Source organism: Amblyomma americanum, chromosome 6 (genome assembly GCF_052857255.1).
Source record: "Amblyomma americanum isolate KBUSLIRL-KWMA chromosome 6, ASM5285725v1, whole genome shotgun sequence".
Lineage (NCBI taxonomy): Eukaryota > Metazoa > Arthropoda > Arachnida > Ixodida > Ixodidae > Amblyomma > Amblyomma americanum.
The window spans coordinates 111,075,944-111,095,036 of NC_135502.1; the positions used below are offsets into that span (position 1 = coordinate 111,075,944).

At 43.7% G+C, this 19,093-nt stretch overlaps 1 protein-coding gene across 5 annotated transcripts in view; it reads left to right on the forward strand.

Moving 5' to 3' along the window:
• LOC144093994 (aurora kinase A-B-like) overlaps positions 1-14,691 on the forward strand; it is a 28,206-nt gene extending 13,515 nt beyond the window's left edge. For all 5 annotated transcript variants that reach the window (XM_077627813.1, XM_077627814.1, XM_077627815.1 and 2 more), the window contains 2 exons: positions 11,470-11,701; positions 14,468-14,691. In XM_077627813.1, the coding sequence (XP_077483939.1) occupies positions 11,470-11,701; positions 14,468-14,572 (337 nt within the window). In that variant the 3' untranslated portion in view covers positions 14,573-14,691. The remainder of the gene's footprint in view (positions 1-11,469; positions 11,702-14,467) is intronic.
• Positions 14,692-19,093: the final 4,402 nt, after the last annotated feature.

A 19,093-nucleotide genomic window follows, 5' to 3' on the forward strand; every position in this document is an offset into this window, starting at 1 on the left:
AAAATGCGAAAGCATGTGTTTCGCCTGACTGGCTCATGGTTTTCCTTTGCTGGGTCGTTGGCACGTCTGGCAACAAAATTAGAACCAGGTAAATCTTTGATCGAGGTTAAGCTGATCTGATCTGTTCGCGCCGCAGATGGAAGTTGATGAAGACGAGGATGTGTGATGCACAGCGTGCGAGTGTGGTGCAGTTTAACAGGAGGCGTGATAGGCTGCGATGATAGCATAATGCTATCATGCACTGGTCAGCGAAGCTGATCTGTTCGTGGCGCCATGTGTTCGAATCCTGGTCGTGGCAATGTTCACTTTATAATTTATTTATTATTCTATGCTCTTGGCACCTACCTACGAACATAGCTAGATCTTGATCGGGGTTTACCCATCGGAAAATGGCTCGGGTTTAATTTGGTTCTACCTAATGAGACGAGTAAAAGACAGGCCTCCATCCCTCCGCAAAGTCAAGCCCCCAACAGCTCCGACTGAAGCGAGCGCGGCGAGGCGCTCGCTATATACGGCTAATCACGTATTAATGTCATGTGGTACGGTGGAGGCTCGGCGCGAGCGAAGTTCGGCTTCAGCTGTGGCCAGTCACATGGTATGACATCAGGCATGTGAAGCCTGGCTGGAAAGTGGAGCTTTCGTTTCAATATGTGATGGCTAGCCTTTTTCTCTAAAACTAGAATTTTGTTTAAATTAATGGTCAGCCACACAAGACTGTAATAACTTCTAGGCAAACAATGTGGGATATATTTGTTTATTTTGTGGAAGAAGAGTGCGGGTTAGCGATATTGCTCCAGTTACGAAAGAGCTTCGGATATACCGTAAAAACCGGAGTATAGGTCGAACTTTTTTTCAAAAAACCATGGTGAAAAGTCGACCCCCGTCTTATATACCGGTCATTGGCGGAAAAAATACGGAAGTCTTGCTACAATGGGTGGCTGAAGTCAACAGCCTCCATCACCATCGCCATCAGCAGCAGTGCCGCCATTTTGCGTTTCAGTAGATGCAAAGCGGAAGGTAACGGCAATTTACCATCGCCTTCAAGAAAAACACGATTGAGTACGAGGAAGCTCACGGGAACCTGGCGGCACAGCGCGAATTTGGAGTATCCGAAAAGAGCATTCAGTACTGGCGGAGGCAGAGGCTGCGTATTACAACTTGCAGCAACCAGAAGAAAACATCATTTCGTGGGCAGACCGTAGTGTATCGAGAATAGGAAGGAAACGTTGCGCTGCGAGCAAGATCGCTGCCAGTGACTGCTGAATGCATCCGCGTGAAAGCGGCAGAGATCGCGCGTGCCTCTAGACTCACGAGGGCGCAATTCAAAGGCTCGCCATCCTGGTTGCGGCGATTCATGAAGAGGAGGGCTTTGCTCTACGGCGCCGTACTTGCCTGTGCCAGAAACAAACACGCGGGCCGATTGGTGCGCGATATTGTTAAAACATTTGCCAGGTGTACATACAAGCAGCATTTAAATGAAATTAAATACTGTCACCATTGTGCAACCTCTCGAGTCGCATTTGTGTCAAAGTAAGGATGTCTTTCGGTACTTTTCCCATTGAAAAAGATCTTTTTCATTTTTAGAATTGGTTAGTTAGGGGGTCAACCTATATTCCGGTCCGACCTATAGTCCGGTTTTTACGGTATATTCTCGGCAAGTAAATCCCAGATTAAATAAGAGAACGTAACTCCAAGAATGGTGTGCTGCTCAACAACTTTGATAATACACACCTGCTCATTCTGTGAGTGCTATAAACATACTGAGGATCCCTTCGTCGGAAAGTGTGATGAAGATACCTACTCTTGCGGCAGCTGCCATGTGCAGACGATCTTCGAGCACTGGCCAGGGTGCTTTCTTCCTATGGAGTGCTTTTTCTTTTTTTTAGCTTTGTCAGCTGGGGTGCTCTTGCAGGTTTGCACCTGCAAGGTTTGAATTACGCCAGTCCTGGGTAATATTGCTCTCGTCAAACAGTCTCCCTGCTTCCCTGATCCCATTCTCCAGCACGCATTCAATGGCAGAGAACTTGAATTTTGCATCGTAACTCCTTCTCCTCTCAGGCGGCGTGAAAAGGAAATGGTGCAGTAACTGTCCTGCTTCAAGTTGGATACCTCAGTTGCGCCATGAGGGAAGGAGGGTTGGAGTGAAAGAAGGGAAATGGGTGCTGCAGTGGAGTACTTCAGAATAATTTCGACCAGCTGGGAATCTTTAGTGTGTCCTCTGACATCGCATAGCACACGGGCACCATTTGTGTTTCGCCTCCATCGAAACGCGGCCACCGCAGTTGGGTTCAAACACAGGTACTCCGGCTCGGTAGCTGAACGTCCTAACCCGTGGGCCACCGCAAGGTGCCATCACATTCAGTAAGAAAGAACAGTGAGTGAATGAGTGAGCAATTTGATGCCGAAAGGGTTAGGACGCCAGACTCTGAAACAATGTCCAGCAAGGCACTGAGCTTGCGCTTGGTGCCGTCACTGGAGGCCATCGTGTCTATGTCTAGATGTCGAGGGCAGAGGTGTAGTGGGCTGAGAGGCACTGGTTTCCTCTTCATGTTAGTTGCTGGTCATGCCAAAAGATGGCGTGTGGCAGTGCATGATTTTTCAAGCTATATGACTCACGGATGGAAAATTCAGAAAAAAAGCGTGACTTACACACACGAAAATAGAAAAATGTGGTATGTGCATGCACATTCTTGGTGCTGTACATGTGCAGTGCTTGGTAGGCAACAACATACATTTAGCACAGTCTCTCCGGCAGATATATGCCATAGTGGCCCAGAAGATATTGGGATTCGATGCTAAATTGAAGGTGGAGGTGAGTTGCTGCTCAGGGGCCATTCACATCTTTTGCTGTGGCGTGACAGTTGCACTGTTCAGCTGGTGACATGGAGGCCTCTCTGCTGCATGAACTGTAGCTAATTTACAGACTGTACAGCTCTGTTGAACTACAGCAGTTTGCCATGTTTTGTTACAACACAGGCTGTAGTTTAACAGTAGTAGTTTAACAGTGCAGGTTGCTGGGCTGTAACCATTTGCTACGTGGCCTAATGCACTCCATGTTCAACATGCAATGACATAAATTTGGTGCAGCTGGCATGCTGGGTAATGTTGGTCCAGTGAATCAGCTGCTATACAAAGGACATAAAAGTGTATGAGGTCGCCCAAAGGTCAACTCGGTTTTAGCCAGATGGTCTGTATAGCCTTAATGGTATGCCTGATGGTGCCAGGGTCTATGGACATTGTACTAACCTGATGGTGCCAGGGTCTATGGACATTGTACTAAATCGTAAACTTAAAACCGAGTGAGGATGAACAGTCAACTACTAGCCAGTCGGCGATGCAACTCATGCTAACCACCTCTGTGACCAAGCCCGCCAAGCAACTTGATTCTGTTGGGACAGCACTCACTGGCACCCTGCCATGAACCCACAGCCTGAAGTGCAGCTGTGCCATATTAATGCAAAGACTGGCTTCCAGCCATTCAGTGTTATGCATGGTATTGCAACCCTTCGCTCCATGCGAGCAGCCGTTAACCAGGCTTAACCAGGTTAGTCGGCAAGTGGGAAGGCATTGGAGCCCCCTATACAGCAAGGTTGACTCATTGAGGGCCGGAAAACTTGCAATGATATGACCAGCTCTGGGAGCGGACTGCAGTTTGTGAACCTAAAGATTTCACTCTGTTTGCAGTGCTGCACTAGTGAGACAACACACTTGTTTCCTATGTCAGTGTCTCTCTTCTAGAAAAACTAGACATCATAATTATTCGGAATTATTGGCAGCATCGCTTGGGTAACCTGGATAGCGGGGCTCACCAGAGTTGACGTCACACTCGCCTGATATATCTCTTGCGTAGAACCAGGTGAAAATGTGCACAGAGGTATTGATAATTTCAAGAATTAATTGATTATTAGTTCATGCAGAGCTCAAATTTTACTCTTAATGCTCTGCTGGGAAGTCGCAATTATTCATGGTGCTGTGATGTGGCACCACATCCAGATAGTGGCCGCCGTTGTTATGGTGAGTAATTAAGATTTTAATCCTGGTAAGATTTTACAAGAGGCCGGCTTAAACTTCATTGACTTCACTGATATACATGTCATGCTGAAGAACTATGTCTGTTTATTCTCTAAGCACTGGTAAGAAAAAAATATATTTCTGCAAACATTATATTTTAAAATGTTTGCATCACTGAATGTTTGCGAATCCGCCTTCTTCGTCTCGGGCACGCATTCGGGGCAGTAAAATAAGCAGATGATAGTCATTTCATTGGCAGCTACATTTGCTCTAAGGGGTCTAAGGAAAAGCTTTATCAGTGGTTCTGCCAGAAAAACCATAAATGAGCAATCACTTATTGTTTTTGCAGGTCTTTAATAAATTCAACCATTGTTGCAGGCCAATGCTGCTGGAGGCTTTAGTAAGCCATTTACTATCAGGTGTTTCTTTCGCTTTAATACAAAGAGTAGCCCAGAAAAGGAAAAAGTGGATATCTGCCCAAGTGCAGGCATCAAACCTGAAATCCTTGGCACGGCAGCCCAAGGCGTCTCGACCACTCGACCAAAACTTTGCATGCAGTGCATGTAAATATTTGCGACATGGGAGGCTGTTTCTACATCATTCATGTTTTCTCTTCTTTTGGCCTTTTCAGGAGCCAACAGCTGCACAATTCATGTTTATTCTGCATAAAGCTTGCTTGTTGGCCTTATTACAGGAACTCTCATTAGGTAAATTACAAAGCCATAACTTTTTATGATCGTGCCCTGTGAATTGATAGTCAATTCTGGTTATCTGAACGCATTTATTCACTCTGAAATGAGTATTTATAGCAACAACTTAAACTCACGAAAGTTGTTAGAAGGCAAACTACAGTTCAAGTTGCTGGCCGCCGCGGTGGCTCAGTGGTTATGGCGCTCGGCTGCTGACCCAAAAGACGCGGGTTCGATCCTGGCCACAGCGGTCGAATTTCGATTTAGGCGAAATTCTAGAGGCCCATGTACTGTGCGATGTTAGTGATCGTTAAAGAACCCCAGGTGATCGAAATTCCTGGAGCCCTTCACTATGGCGTCCCTTATAGCCTTAGTCGTTTTGGGACGTTAGACCTCCTTAAGCCTTAAGTTCAAGTTGCTTGTCATCTCACAAATGGGCCTAAGAGACTTTTTTTTTGTCCACCCCTTTGACAACCTGCCATGCTAAGCTTGGAGTAGTCGCCTTGTTCATGCAACACGTGTGGCCATACCTAGACATGTAGCAGCTTCGAACCGTAGTTCAGACGCTATGTGTTGAAACAGTTGGGTTTCGTGGGTTTTCGAAGGTTACCCTATTCTAATGAAGCTTGTACTGTAGGTTTTTCTCTTGTTCCTGATTACTTCCGTTAAGCTTGGCAGCCATGCGGCATTTCATTTCGTGGAAAATCGATTTTTAAAGTTTGTCATTTCCATAGCCTCGGTTCAGTTGTTATCTGTGGGAAACACTGCTTTTTCGACGTCTCAAACATTTTCATCACATTCATACGTGCTCCTCTCTTATTTAACAAAATTCTGAGGCTTGTACTAGGTCGTCTTAAGCATTTTATCAAAAGACTCGTCATTTCCAGTCACAACTGCAGTTATTCAGCACGCATATGAGTGCTTTTCTCGTCTCTGGCCGCGGGCTGTGTTTCAATTTCGATTTGCTGTTTTAAAAATATTCCACTGTGTAGTTTCAAAAATGGTTTGTGGTGGCCTTCGAGAGCACTCGAAGGAATGTGATGTGGCTACCAACTTAACATGTTTGTGAAGACCCACCTGAGTTGCTTTTCAAAATTATGTTCGGGTAGTAACAAGGTGCTGGCTATTAGGGTATTGCAGAAAAAAATGTCTCACTGCCGTCGTCGCCTCCAGTAAATCTCTCATGCGCAGTTGTAGCACAGGAAACTCTATGCTAAATTGAGTTTTCGCATGGCGTATATTGCGACCACTTGCCAGCAGCGACTGTGCCACATGCTGGCAATCTGTGCATGTGAAGAGCCAGGACTGCAGCTGTGAAGTCATCTGTGTCACAGTGAAATGGAACACATACCGAGAAATTCTGGACTAGTGCATTTTTCAATGGGAAGTTCGTGAACTCAGTTTTTTCATATAGTAGGATTCCACTGTAATAATCAATACCGTATTTAAGTGCATAATTTGCACACTTTTTATTCAGAAATTAGGGCTCTAAGAAGGGGGTGCGCAAATTAGGCATTGATTTCGCAAGCGCAACTTAAAAAACTCCACAAAGGTCATAACTCGCAATATAGGTATATTGTATGTTGCTGCGTATATGTCACCACCCGGACCCGCACCCTACGCTGGTCGGCCCCCGAAAAAAGTTCACTCTAAATGAAAGGCCACGCGCACCCCCCCTCCCTCCCCCACCCCCTTGCAGGATGGCATGAAGGTGCACGCACGAAGCTGAGTAAGACGCTAAAACAGCGTCATCACTTGCGGCCCAGCGAATTGTTCGGTAGTTCCGGATTCCATAAGTTTGCTTTCGCAATTTCGTCCGGGAAAGCAACCGCGGATCAATTACCACACCTCACAATTCTTTAACAGTACCGCACGAGCGTCGACCAAACCGCTTGTCGGCGCCTTATCACGGCGCGGAGCTGAGAAGCCAGTGAGAATAGCCACGTGCGCACAAGTTTGCCGACACAACGATTGTCGTCTATGGGCAAACTTGTGCGCACGCGGTTATTCTCGCTGGCTTCGCCGCTCCGCGCTGACAAGCAGTTTGAAACTTGCCGTATAGTTGTGATATCCCATCGCAAGACACGACCGAACAGCCAAGCACAAGCCGTCAGAGCCACCAAGAAAAGCGTAGCCGGCAGTCGCATCAGCCAAACAAACAGCGGTGTTGGCTCTTCTATCAGCTGCCAATCCTCCCTGAAAGCGCTGCTGGCCGTATACCAGTAGATCTCCCCTCTACAGGCTTGTATTTTTTGCTACATATTAACGTTTTGGCTATCGTCAAAAAAGATCCCTATTTGTTTTCTGTGGCAGTCTGAACTACTCTATGCAAGCGATGGACAATCTTAAAAGATAATTTTACTATGCATGAAAAGAATGGACCATTTTGTCAACATTTCCATAACAGTACCATACAATATATCACAGTTGCCTCAAAATTAAAATTGATGTCCTAGAATTTTGGACTTGTTCGACGTCTGCAGGATCATGTGATTGGCGCTCCACAAGCAGCATTAACAGTGGTTTGGGGAAAACAGTTGCACAACTCTGCTCATAACCACAGAAGCTCCCACCCAATTTGAGAGGTGTGAGGAAAAGCAAACTTGTCGACAGGAGTCATTGAGGTGAAGCACCCAGCACACATTGTCAAGAGAGTTGCTGCAAATGTGGAAAGAACGTGGTGCAGGTTGTTGATAAAGAGAAGGCATTGAAAGAAGCCGCGAGGGGTAAGAAAGGGAAAAAGGACTGATGGGCAAAGAACTGGGGAGTGCAGAGCACGAAGAAACGAAGCAGAGGAAACGTCTGCCGCGTGAAAGGTCACATTCATTAACATGCGGGAGGCTTCCCACAGCATGTTGCAGATTCCTTATTTTTCATTCTTGGAATTTAATCTTTCTGCTACAAGAAATTGGAGGCTTTAGCCATGTTTGTTTCATCCTCCCTCTCATACAATAGGCGGGATGATTTAAAGAATAACGTGAATAAGTGTGAGTCCTTGTGGCTGGAAATTGAAAATTTTTTGCCTCAGTACAACAACAAGAAAATAATCGTGGGCACTGTCTATCGCTCCCCTTCCTGTTCAACTGTTGACTTTTGCGACTCTTTCTCTGCTACGCTTGATAAAATATCTATCGAAAACAAGAACGCGCTAATATTGGGTGACTTCAATATTAATTTACTTGATGGTACATGCCCAGGTTATGAAGAGTTCATTAACTGCTTTAGTGGATTTGGCTTTGAGTCTCTTGTAAACATACCGACCCGATGCGTACCGCATAATCCATATACTTTGTTGGACACTATTCTATCTAATGTTGAGCTTTCGCCGAATGTGGGAGTCGCAGAGGTCAACATCACTGACCACTATTCGGTGTTTTTTTACTTTAGCTCCCATCATGACTACAAAACTAATTATGTTCAGACGAAACTAGATATGCAGGCTTACAATAAAATAACACGGGCAGATTTCTCAGCAATTTTTTCAAGCTCAGACGCTGAACAGGCCATTGATATGTTCTCAAGTCTCATAACAGCTGCAGTTACATCCTGTACAAGACATATAACGACCAAAAGGTATCGCGCACCTCGCTGTCCCTGGGTTTCCCCACATATACTGGAATCATTGAGGAAAAAAGAGAACTTATATAGAAAAACAAAACGACAACCATTTAATACGCGTCTTTTACATCGCTACAAGATTCTATCTGAACAAATAAACCAGTCTTTTAAAAATGCAAAAAAAAAGTTTTTTGAAACCAAGCTTATCGAAAGCAGTAGTAATGCGAAAAGAAAGTGGGAACTGATTAATCAATTCATAAACACGAGACCTAGTCAACAATCTATTAAGACTATCGAGAAAGATGATTCAGCTCTGCGCGACCCCTTACCAATAGCCAATGCGTTTTGTGAATATTTTTCCTCGTCTGAAACAGTTCAAAGCGTTGAAGTTCCTGTTCTATCACGTCAGCCACAGTCCTTCTTTCTAAGAGCATGCACGCCTGAGGAAGTCTTAGGTGTAATAAGCAACCTAAATAACACAGGTGCTGGATTAGACAATATACATTCTTCCCATATTAAAAGTGTCAAGCACCTAATTTGCGAGCCTCTCTGTCACGTTATCAATGTCATTTTTGAAACAGGAGTTTTCCCTACTCAATTAAAACGGGCTAAGATAGTTCCAATATTTAAGAAAGGCGACCGATCACAAATGCAGAATTACCGCCCTATTTCTATACTTCCCTTCTTAAGCAAGGTTGTAGAAAAGCTACTAGAAATAAAAATACATTCCTATTACGCCAAATTTAATATCTTGTCTCCTTTTCAATTCGGTTTTAGACGTGGTCATTCAACGGAAAGTGCCCTATTATATTTTTCTGACTGGATCAAAACACAACTTGACAGCGGTATGATAGCCGGCGCTGTCTTCATAGACTATACCAAAGCCTTCGATAATATTAATCACTGCATTCTTTTTTCTAAACTCGAAAGCTATGGTATTACAGGCCCGGCGTTGACCCTGATCAAAAGTTATTTATCCGACAGGTACCAGAGCGTGTGCATTGAAGGTATATTGTCATCTCCTAGACTAATTAATAAAGGAGTGCCCCAAGGTTCAATTCTAGGTTCCCTCCTTTTTCTAACCTATATTAATGACCTTCAGACTTACTTAAATACAACGCAATGTCTCTTGTACGCTGACGACACAACCATCATGGCAACTGGTAACACGCCTTCTGAATTAACCACAAATCTTGACTCGTTGCTGCACTCTTTAGAGAACTGGAGTCACGCTAACTGTATTAAAATTAATCCGTCTAAAACCAGTTTTGTGGTATTTCACGCCCCTCAAAGAAAAATTACTTCACATTTATCAATAACTATCAACAATGTTTCAATACCGCAAACACATTCTGCTACATTTCTAGGTGTGATAGTTGACTCGAATCTAAAGTTTAATCATCATGTTGCCTCCGTTGTTAATAAAATTCGTTTCGGAATAAGGGCTCTCATCAGAACAAGGCCGTTCTTTAGCTTAGATACGTTGCTTTCAATCTATTACGCATTCATACACTCCCATATTAATTACTGTATCACTTCATGGGGTAGCACATACAGAATTCATCTTTCTATACTCATTTCTATGCAAAAACAAGCACTTAGAATCATCCCTTTCTCTTCTTTTACCCAGCCGTCTGCACCTTTGTTCCATTCACTACATGTCATGCCCCTTGACCATCTTCACAAATTTCAGGTCCTAGTTTTTGTTTTCAAAGTCATCAATAAGTACATATGTGTTAATTTTGTCCCTGAAAATATAATTACAAATAATAACGTCACGCGTTTTGCTTTGTCGAACAATTTATTGTTGCCAAAAGTACGGACTAATTATGGAAAGCAAACTACATCGTTCTTTACCATCTCCACTTGGAATAATTTGCCCCCTTCACTGAAAACCCCAATGTCATTGTACAAATTCAAAAAAATGTTAAAACACCACTTGTTTGAATCCTTAGATGTTTAATAACGTTTTTGTGTTTGCAATCACTATGTAACATTCATTTGCTGTACACTTCTTTCCTTTTTGTCGCTTTATTTGCCTCGAATTGTTGTGCATGCGCCGGTTTATGTATTCTGTTCATGTAGCCATAGGAGGCCCTATTTGCAGTCTCGACTTTTGGGCTTCCTGATGTATATACCCAATAAACCATATACTGTAAATACGAAATAAACTTGATTTGATTTGATTTGAAAAAAAAAAATTTGAAATTTCTTTAGCATTTTTTTTTTGTTTGCTGGCTATTATCAATCATTGATGCCACCAGTAGCTACAGGTGGCATCTATTCCTATGGCCAGCTTTTAACTCGCAAGGTTCAAAGGCCCCGTTCGACAAAAACCCCGGTGTCTGTGTCGGTGTGACTCGATCATCCTGACCTGGTAAAGAGGGTAGTGACACAGAGAAGTAGTTTTGCTGAAAACAGGCGGTCAAGCGGAATTGGTAATTAGGGTCACGAATTAGTATTACCAGTTAATATGGACAATGATGTGTAATAAAGCAGTTTGTTATAGCAGCAAATGTGTCGATGTCTGTGAAGCAATCATAGGGACATTTTAATGCTATCAAGTCATAGTCGTAAGGTGAGCGCAAGTGTCCTCAAAGTATTTTTGTGTTGGCCATTGTGTAAGGCAGCATAGTGTCTTGATCATTATCGGCTGTTGTATTGAACCATAGCTTCGGGCCATGTTGGTAGCATTTTTCCACGGTGCAAGATTTATTCATTAGGTCTCCAAGGTTTCAAATAGTTCTGAAGGTGCACTGCTTAACCCAGAATTGAAGAGGGAATTCAGTTGACTGTTCCTAATGTTTTAAAATGTTCTAAACCGCATTGTCTACACAGAAGTTTCCCACAGGGAAATATGCATGGTGTGCTCATGTCACAGTTTTGTATTTCAATGCTTGCCCTCATTTCAGATGGTCGACCTGTTTTTCCACCATTTTCGTTAATATTGAGCATAGGAAGTAACAGTGCAGAACCCCCTTGTTTTTCTATCTACATTTCGCAAATAGCCTTCTGTCATTGCCACAGAATTGCAATGCCATCCTCTTTTCTTGTTCTGTTCCGAATGCCCTTCTGTTTGTGTGGTCTGGCCAATCGGCCAGTAAGACTTATCCTCTGGCAGCAGAAGCAAAGAGACTGCTTTAGCATCCTGTCATGCATTTAATTGCGGTTCATAGGCCTTTAATTGTGGTTCTTGCAACCCGGTCTGCAGGCGAGCGACCATGTGCGGCACACTGGACTACCTGCCACCAGAGATGATCGAGGGCACTGTGTACAATGAGAAGGTTGACCACTGGGCCCTGGGCATACTCATCTACGAATTCCTGGTCGGCAAGCCGCCTTTCGAATCGGAGACCACACAGGAGACGTACCAGCGCATTCGTAACGCAAGGGTCCAGTTTCCACCATACGTCAGCGCTGATGCCCGCGACATCATTGGAAAGGTGAGCAAGGTTGCCTCTGAGCCAAGTGATGACTTGCACAGGGGACATCTAGTGCACTCCCGTGATGGCAGCGCTATCTGCTTGGGGAAACTGAACTGGCACATAACGATACCTAGCTGGGAAGTACGTCCTGGTGACATGCTGGTGACATGCTGCACTTGGACACTTGAAGTTTATAGGCTAATGCAGTGCCGAAATCGACTCTGCTGTCTCGGTAAGTAGTTGGAAGGTTAATGTGTGTAAGGAGTGTAGACATAAAATTTTTGGTTGCCTATCTTCTTCTTTTTAAGAACACATAAGACATTGGTATGCATGGATCATCCCAGTGCATTCGGCAACAACCGCAAAATAATTTACAGTTGAGTTTCTTTTCTTATTTTGTTTTGGTTTCAGTTTTAACAGCCGAACTATGGCTGTCATGAAGGAGTTCAATATAGGTCACCTGAGGCATGAAAAAATTGCGATATAATTTCCGCTCTCTCATTTTAATTCACTGCAACGTTAAAGCCAGCCTGTCTCCAGAGCGGGAATCGCAAAGAAAGATGGAGCAGATATTATATCAATGCTTTTATCCCTCATGTGACCTGTACTGACCTTTGACATCGCAGCCATAGTTCCACTGTTGAAACCGAAGCATGATGTGACGAAATTCAGTTATTGTGTAGCAGTCACAGTCATAAAAGAATACCACATGTTACAGAGAATAGCCACGTATGCTGTTGTGTTATGTATCCTTTCAAAGAATACCCTCAACCAGAATTTGGTGTCTTTTGCAGATTTCTACAACCTAGAAGGGGCGCCTCAGTTTATCTAATGTTGCGGCATTGGGGACGTTTGCTTATAGCTTGCCTACCTAAAATCGCGCTTGTTTTAAAATTTGTCTGTAAATTCGTGCTTGTTTGCCCATGCTGCCAGCATCATGGGAGCCAAACATACCCGTTTCTTTTTTCAACTGTTAACATAGTAAATGAGAGGCAATGAAAAAATCGCCATCTTGCATTTGTAAACAGGCAGCTTGACAGTGGCTCGGCAGACGGCTAATATGCGCATTGTAGAGAATCTGAGACCAGTGACATCGATGATGAAGGCTGTTGTACAACTGGCAAGTGACAAAAATAGAAGCGTATTTTTTGCATATAGCACTACAGGTAAGCAAGGCTTAGAAATTGTCATGGTGCTTGCTCACAAAACAAGCTAGAAAAGTTTTGCCAGTCACGGCCGCCTCAGCTTTAACTGATGGAACTATGCCCTTTTGCATTTCTTCTGTCTGGTAATTTAATACCCATGTGCTTTCTAATTGTGCGCGCGCGCGCAAATGTGGGTGGCTGTGTGTGTGTGAGATCGCCTTTTTCCGTACGCCTAATGTCTCAGCTTAGTCTCCTTTAAACATTTAAAATTCGCACAGTAGCAGCAGAAATCCAGAAGGAAGTTTTTGTTTTTTGTTTTTTGGACTACATGTTCCTGGCTCATTCATCTGGGCGATGGCAATTTTATTAGCTTTTATGACAAGCTGCAAGTTGTGACAGCACAAAGCTTTGCATTTGAAGACATTGAATGAGGAAAAGTACTGCAGGAGAAAAATAGCATTGCGCTGCACTCAGATGCGTGCAGTGCTACACCAGGCCTTCTCTTTATTTTTGGAACCATAAGTGCAGCCCTTTCTTGCCATCCTGTGATGCATATTCTTGTACCTCGTGCGCAGGCGTCTAAGTTGAACCTGTGATGTCAAGAGTGAGCCATGTACACGTTTTGTTGGACTGCGCAGCCGTGCGTTATTGGGGACGAAATATTAATGACCACTAGAGCCACACACACGCAAAAAAAATTTTGTTATTTGACTTGTTCTTGGACAGCATTGAAAGCTGGAATTGGAAGAAGATTGTGGTGGTCACTTGCACAAGCACCGACTGGACCTCTCAAAGAGCAACTCCGAGGGCTTCTCAAGGTTCCTATATTCACATAAAACAATTGCTGTAGATTCCCCTCGCCACATGGGTCATTTCCACAAAGTTTAGCAGCAATGTGTCATTTCGTGTGATTTCCACGGGCAACACTATATTTGGGATGTCGCAGACATTGCCAACACATTGACTTATACTCGCTGCACAAAATTTTCGCACTTTGTGTCAAATCATCTGAGGCATTTTGTGCATGGGGTACCGTTCAATCACTGTTTCAGCCTGTGCACAATTCTTTTTCAGGAATGTTTGTGACGTCGTCATGGAGTCGAGGAGAGTGCAGTCTTTGGCCATATAGTATTGGTTTCGGTTTGCTGTTTTAAAATAGTTCCACTCGATATACTGATAAAATGCTTTGCTATGCTGGAGAAATGGGACTTCGAAGGATATGATGCAATTATGAACTCGGAATGTCCAAGTCTCTTAGAGATGCCGGCAACCCACTGGCTGAAAACAAATTGCCAGCTTACGCCACGCATGTGCAATTCGTATTAGCCACAAAAGCAGTCAACAGCTAAATGTGCGCACCTGCTGCATCACATGAGCAGTTGGTGCCTTGCTGAAGCGGATTGTGCCAGTAGTGGGAACTGCAGTGGCCACATGCATTTGTTTCCCACCAGTTGTGTAGCGGACAAATTTTGGTATGCTTCCTAGAGGGCACCACATTTGAAAAAAAATGTGGACTCTAAATTATTCTGGGGATTCCATGATCTGCAAGCACTTCCCATGCATGAAACAGGTATTATTCATTTGATCACGTGCGAGTGCCTGCGCTCAGCATAGTCTTCCTTTTTCTTTTTTTCAACAGTTGTTGAAGACACGGCCTGCCGACCGAATTTCCCTTGATGAGGTACTGAGTCACCCCTGGGTGACCACAAATGCAGACACCACTGTAGAGTGCAAGACACTGTGAAGAAAGAATACGCCGGGAGCCCACCTGCACATAAATACTGTACATGCTGTGTGTGCAGCATATTTTATCTGACAGCCCCAACAGAGCTGTGCTTTTTCAATAAATGCTTTTATTTCTGACCTTCCAGCTAAAGTTTGATGCTCAAGGTGATGGTTTAGCTGTGTGTTCACAGATGGAGCTGTTTCAAGCCATGCAGCTAGAAGGGTAGTTTCTTCCTGCATCTGGGTCCTGGTTGCCGCTGTTTCACCTTGGAATCTCCTTGAAGGGCTCTAATCAACCTGTGGTCGAAGGTTTTTATACTGTAGTAGTTGTTAAGCATCATACAAGGAAGCAAAATTTCTTATCCTTTCAAAGGATTTTCTTAATCCGTTCACTCAACTTGTTGTTTCCATCAAAATTAAATGTTTTTCTGCCTAAATAGTATATCCACGTCTTAATTAAGATAATTTGTTAACTTCTGAGCGCAAAATACTGGTGGTTTATTTTGCAGGGATGTGTAAAATTTCGTAAAATGTGTCATAATTGATGCAAATAGCACCATCAAATTCCTGTGATTTATCAAGTAAACATTTGGATGACCATGGAAGTTTTAATTTCTATTTTGAAGGTGCACATAACACTTCAAAATGCGAAAGAAAATTGCTGTTTTTACTGGTGGCAAAATAAGTCTGCACGACAATGGTGCCTGACATGCTACACCTCTCACTGTTTCTTGAAATATTTGCAGCGTTCACTATATGGCATTAAAAGAACCACATTATTTACGACATGAAGGATGCAAAATTCACCTGAAACAAAGCAATCGCTTCTAGGTGCGGCACACTCACTGGAAAAGCTACAAGTCCCTTTGCACACGATTGTTAAGCAGTTTCATTACACCACTACAGTAAAACCTCGTTAATTCGAAATCGCTTAATTCGAACTGCCGGTTAATTCGAACTGACGGCCGGGTCCCGGCAAAGCCCTGTGTATTTCAATGGGTCAAAACTCCCGATAATTCGAATATGCCGGTATCCACGTCGGTTAATTCGAACTAGGCGCCGATGGCTGGCATTGCTCCTCGCATATAGAAGTCACCTCGTAGCAAATACAATGCGCTGAAAATTAAAAAAAAATGCAGAATGATGAGAAAAAAAATAAGCCAGCACGAATGTCAGCACGCACGAGGTGAGACGTGAATTTCGTTGCCCGAACCAACCCTCCGGTGCATGCCGTAGCAGGTTTTCGCTGCCGGAGCGTCGAAGCATTGGCTTGTCTATTTTTGGCTGACGCGCGGTCACGCGGGTAGGATGGATGGATGGATGGATGGATACGGCTGAACCCTTTACATCGGGCGGTGGCTCAAGCCACCTAGCCATGTCTTGTGAAATTTTACTCCTGTCTTGCTTTTAGCCACCAATCAGATAACCTTCGCTTGGTTACTTCTAACCTCTTAAAATCCACTTTCCCCTCACTATCCCTAAACCCCAATGCCTTGGGTAAGTCAGCCCCGCTGCCTTCCACTGTAGGGTGAAGCCCTTTACAGAAAAGTATCAAGTGTTCAGCCGTTTCCTCCTCCTCTCCGCACGCAATGCACAAAGTGTCTATCTCCTGGTACCTGACTCTATACGTCTTAGTCCGCAAAACTCCAGTCCTGGCCTCAAACAGCAAAGAACTTCCCCTACAATTATCATAGATATTTTCCTTGACAATTTCCTGTTTAAAGGTCCGGTATGTTTCCAGTGCCGATTTCGTCAGCATCCCTGTTTTCCACAACGCTCTCTCTGTTCCTTTAACCTTTTTCTTAACCGATAATTGCTGATTTGCCCCCTTACTTCTGTCCAGATATTTGCTTGTCAATTTTCTAGTTCGCTTTCTCCATTTCGTGTCAACATTCTTTATATACAGGTATCTGAAAACTTTCCTAGCCCACCGCTTTTCCTCCATCCTTCTCAATCGAACCTCAAATGCTATCTTACTGCTAGCCTCTCTGCTCTCGAAAGACGCCCATCCCATATCCCCCTGTACCCCCTGATTTGGTGTATTGCCATGTGCTCCCAAAGCTAACCTCCCTACTCCCCGTTGCCTAATTTCCAGCCTTGCTTGAACATCTGGCCTCATACACAGGACCGCATTCCCGAAGGTCAGGCTAGGGACCGTCACCCCTTTCCAGATCCCTCTTACCACCTCATACCTATTGTAATTCCACAGTGCCCTATTTTTCATGACAGCTGCATTCCTACTAGCTTTATTCATTACATATTTTTCATGCTCTGTCAGATACTCAGCACTGTTATTTATCCACACCCCAAGATACTTGTACTCATTCACTACTTTTAGCACGAACTCCTGTATTCTATGCTCGCCGCCCTCTTCATTAAATATCATGACAGCAGATTTTTCCTTACTATACTTGAAGCCTAATCTATCTCCCTCTGTACTGCATATGTCTAACAACTTCTGCAGGTCTTCCTTGTTGTCAGCCATTATCACTATATCGTCCGCGTATATTAGTCCCGGTAATGTCTGTTTAATGAATTCCCCTTGCTTGAAAAAAGATAGGTTGAAGCCTAGTCCACTCCCCTCTAGCTTGGCTTCCAAACCTTGCAGGTACAACATGAACAACAAAGGGGACAGAGGACATCCTTGTCTAAGCCCCCGCTGTATCTCTACAGGCCCTGATACATTTTTTTCCCATTTTATGAGCACTCTGTTACCTCTATATATATCTTTTAAAAGATTAATTACTCCATTTTCCACATCCAATGTGCCCAATATGTCCCACAAATGCTCCTGAGTAACGTTGTCATAGGCTCCCCTAATATCCAGAAATGCTAGCAATAAGGGCCTATGTTCCTTTTCCGCAATTTCTATACACTGTGTCAATGAAAATAGATTGTCCTCCAACCTCCTTTGTTTCCGGAACCCATTCTGTAGTTCCCCTAACACCCCCTCGTTCTCCACCCAAGCCTGCAGTCTATCCTTTATAATTTGCATCACCACCCTGTAAACCACAGATGTCACTGTTATGGGGCGATAGTTACTTACGTCTGCTTTGTCCCCCTTTCCCTTATATATCATGTTCATTCTACTTAATCGCCATTCATCGGGGACTTTCTCATCCACTATCATTTTGTTCACTACCTGTATTAATGTTTGCTTGGATTTTGGTCCTAACTTCTTTATCAACATAATCGGGATCCCATCTGGTCCGGTTGATGTGCCACTAGGAACCTTCTTCTCTGCCCTTTCCCACTCTCCTTGCTCAAGTGAAGCTATTGCTGTAACCGGTCTATCCTCCTTCGATAAACTATGTACCACGTGCTTTGCTGAAAATTTTTCCGTCATCCTTGTTCCTATGTGTTTTATTGCTTCATCCCCTTCTAGTCGAATACCCTCATCTGTAACAATAAACCTTTGTTCTAGCCTAGTTTTATTACTCATTGCATTTAGATGTTTCCAGAATTTTTGGGCTGCTTTTCTATCCTTTTTATTTACTTTTGACATCCATTGGGCACCCTTTCTTCTAATTTTCTCATTAATCAAATAGGATGCGTCCCTTCTACACTTTATGAAGGTATCCCATTTTCTGTCTACTTCGGGTTTTGGTTCCCCCCTCTTCTTGGAATATCTGTGTTCTCTGGATGCTTCCTTGCGCTTTTCTATTGCCCTCTTGACCTCCTCATCCCACCAACTCTTGGGTTTGCGTCTTTTCCCTTTTAACTTTACTCGCACCTTAGCTAGCTCTAGCTCCAGTAATCGAGTTAATTTGGTATAAGTCCATTCTGTTTCACTATCCTCAAAAATTACTTTCTCGATTCTTTTGGCTGCTACTTCCAATTGCTTTTCTGAGTAAAAATTTCCCCCTGATTGTTCATCTCGCTTCAGTCCTACATTGCTTTTTCCTCTGAAGCTCAACTTGATACGCTTGTGGTCACTACCTAGACTTCTGGAACCATCTTCATCTATGCTCATTACCCCTAATCTGTTATACATCCTCTGTGACATTAGTGCATAATCTATCGTCGAGTGCAGACTCCCCGCCTCCCATGTTATGAGCCCTTCACACTTCTCGGTGCTGTTGCATACAACTAAATCATGCCTGTCACACATGTCCTGCAGCATGCTTCCTGTCGAATCCGTGTACCCATCCAGGTCTTCTATGTGTGCATTCATGTCACCTAATATAATTATCTCGCCCTGTCCTCCTAGCTCATCAATGTCGCTTGCAATACATTCTAACATTTTCCTGTTTTCCTCTCTGGCATTGACCCCTGTCCACAGGTATACAAAGCCAAGGAGTGTTAGCTTGCCTGCCACTGTTCCTTTTAGCCATAAATGTTCCCTGCATCCCAGTCTAACCCTTTGAAAATTCATACTTTTATGAATGAATGCCCCAATTCCACCTCCCTTTCTGCTGCCCTCTGTTCTATTGCAATATTCCCATGCGTAGTCTGGGTTACAGGGTGGTTGCTCCATGTCTCTAAGATGTGTTTCCGCTAAACCATATACCATTAATTCCTCCTGTCTTAACTGTTCTTC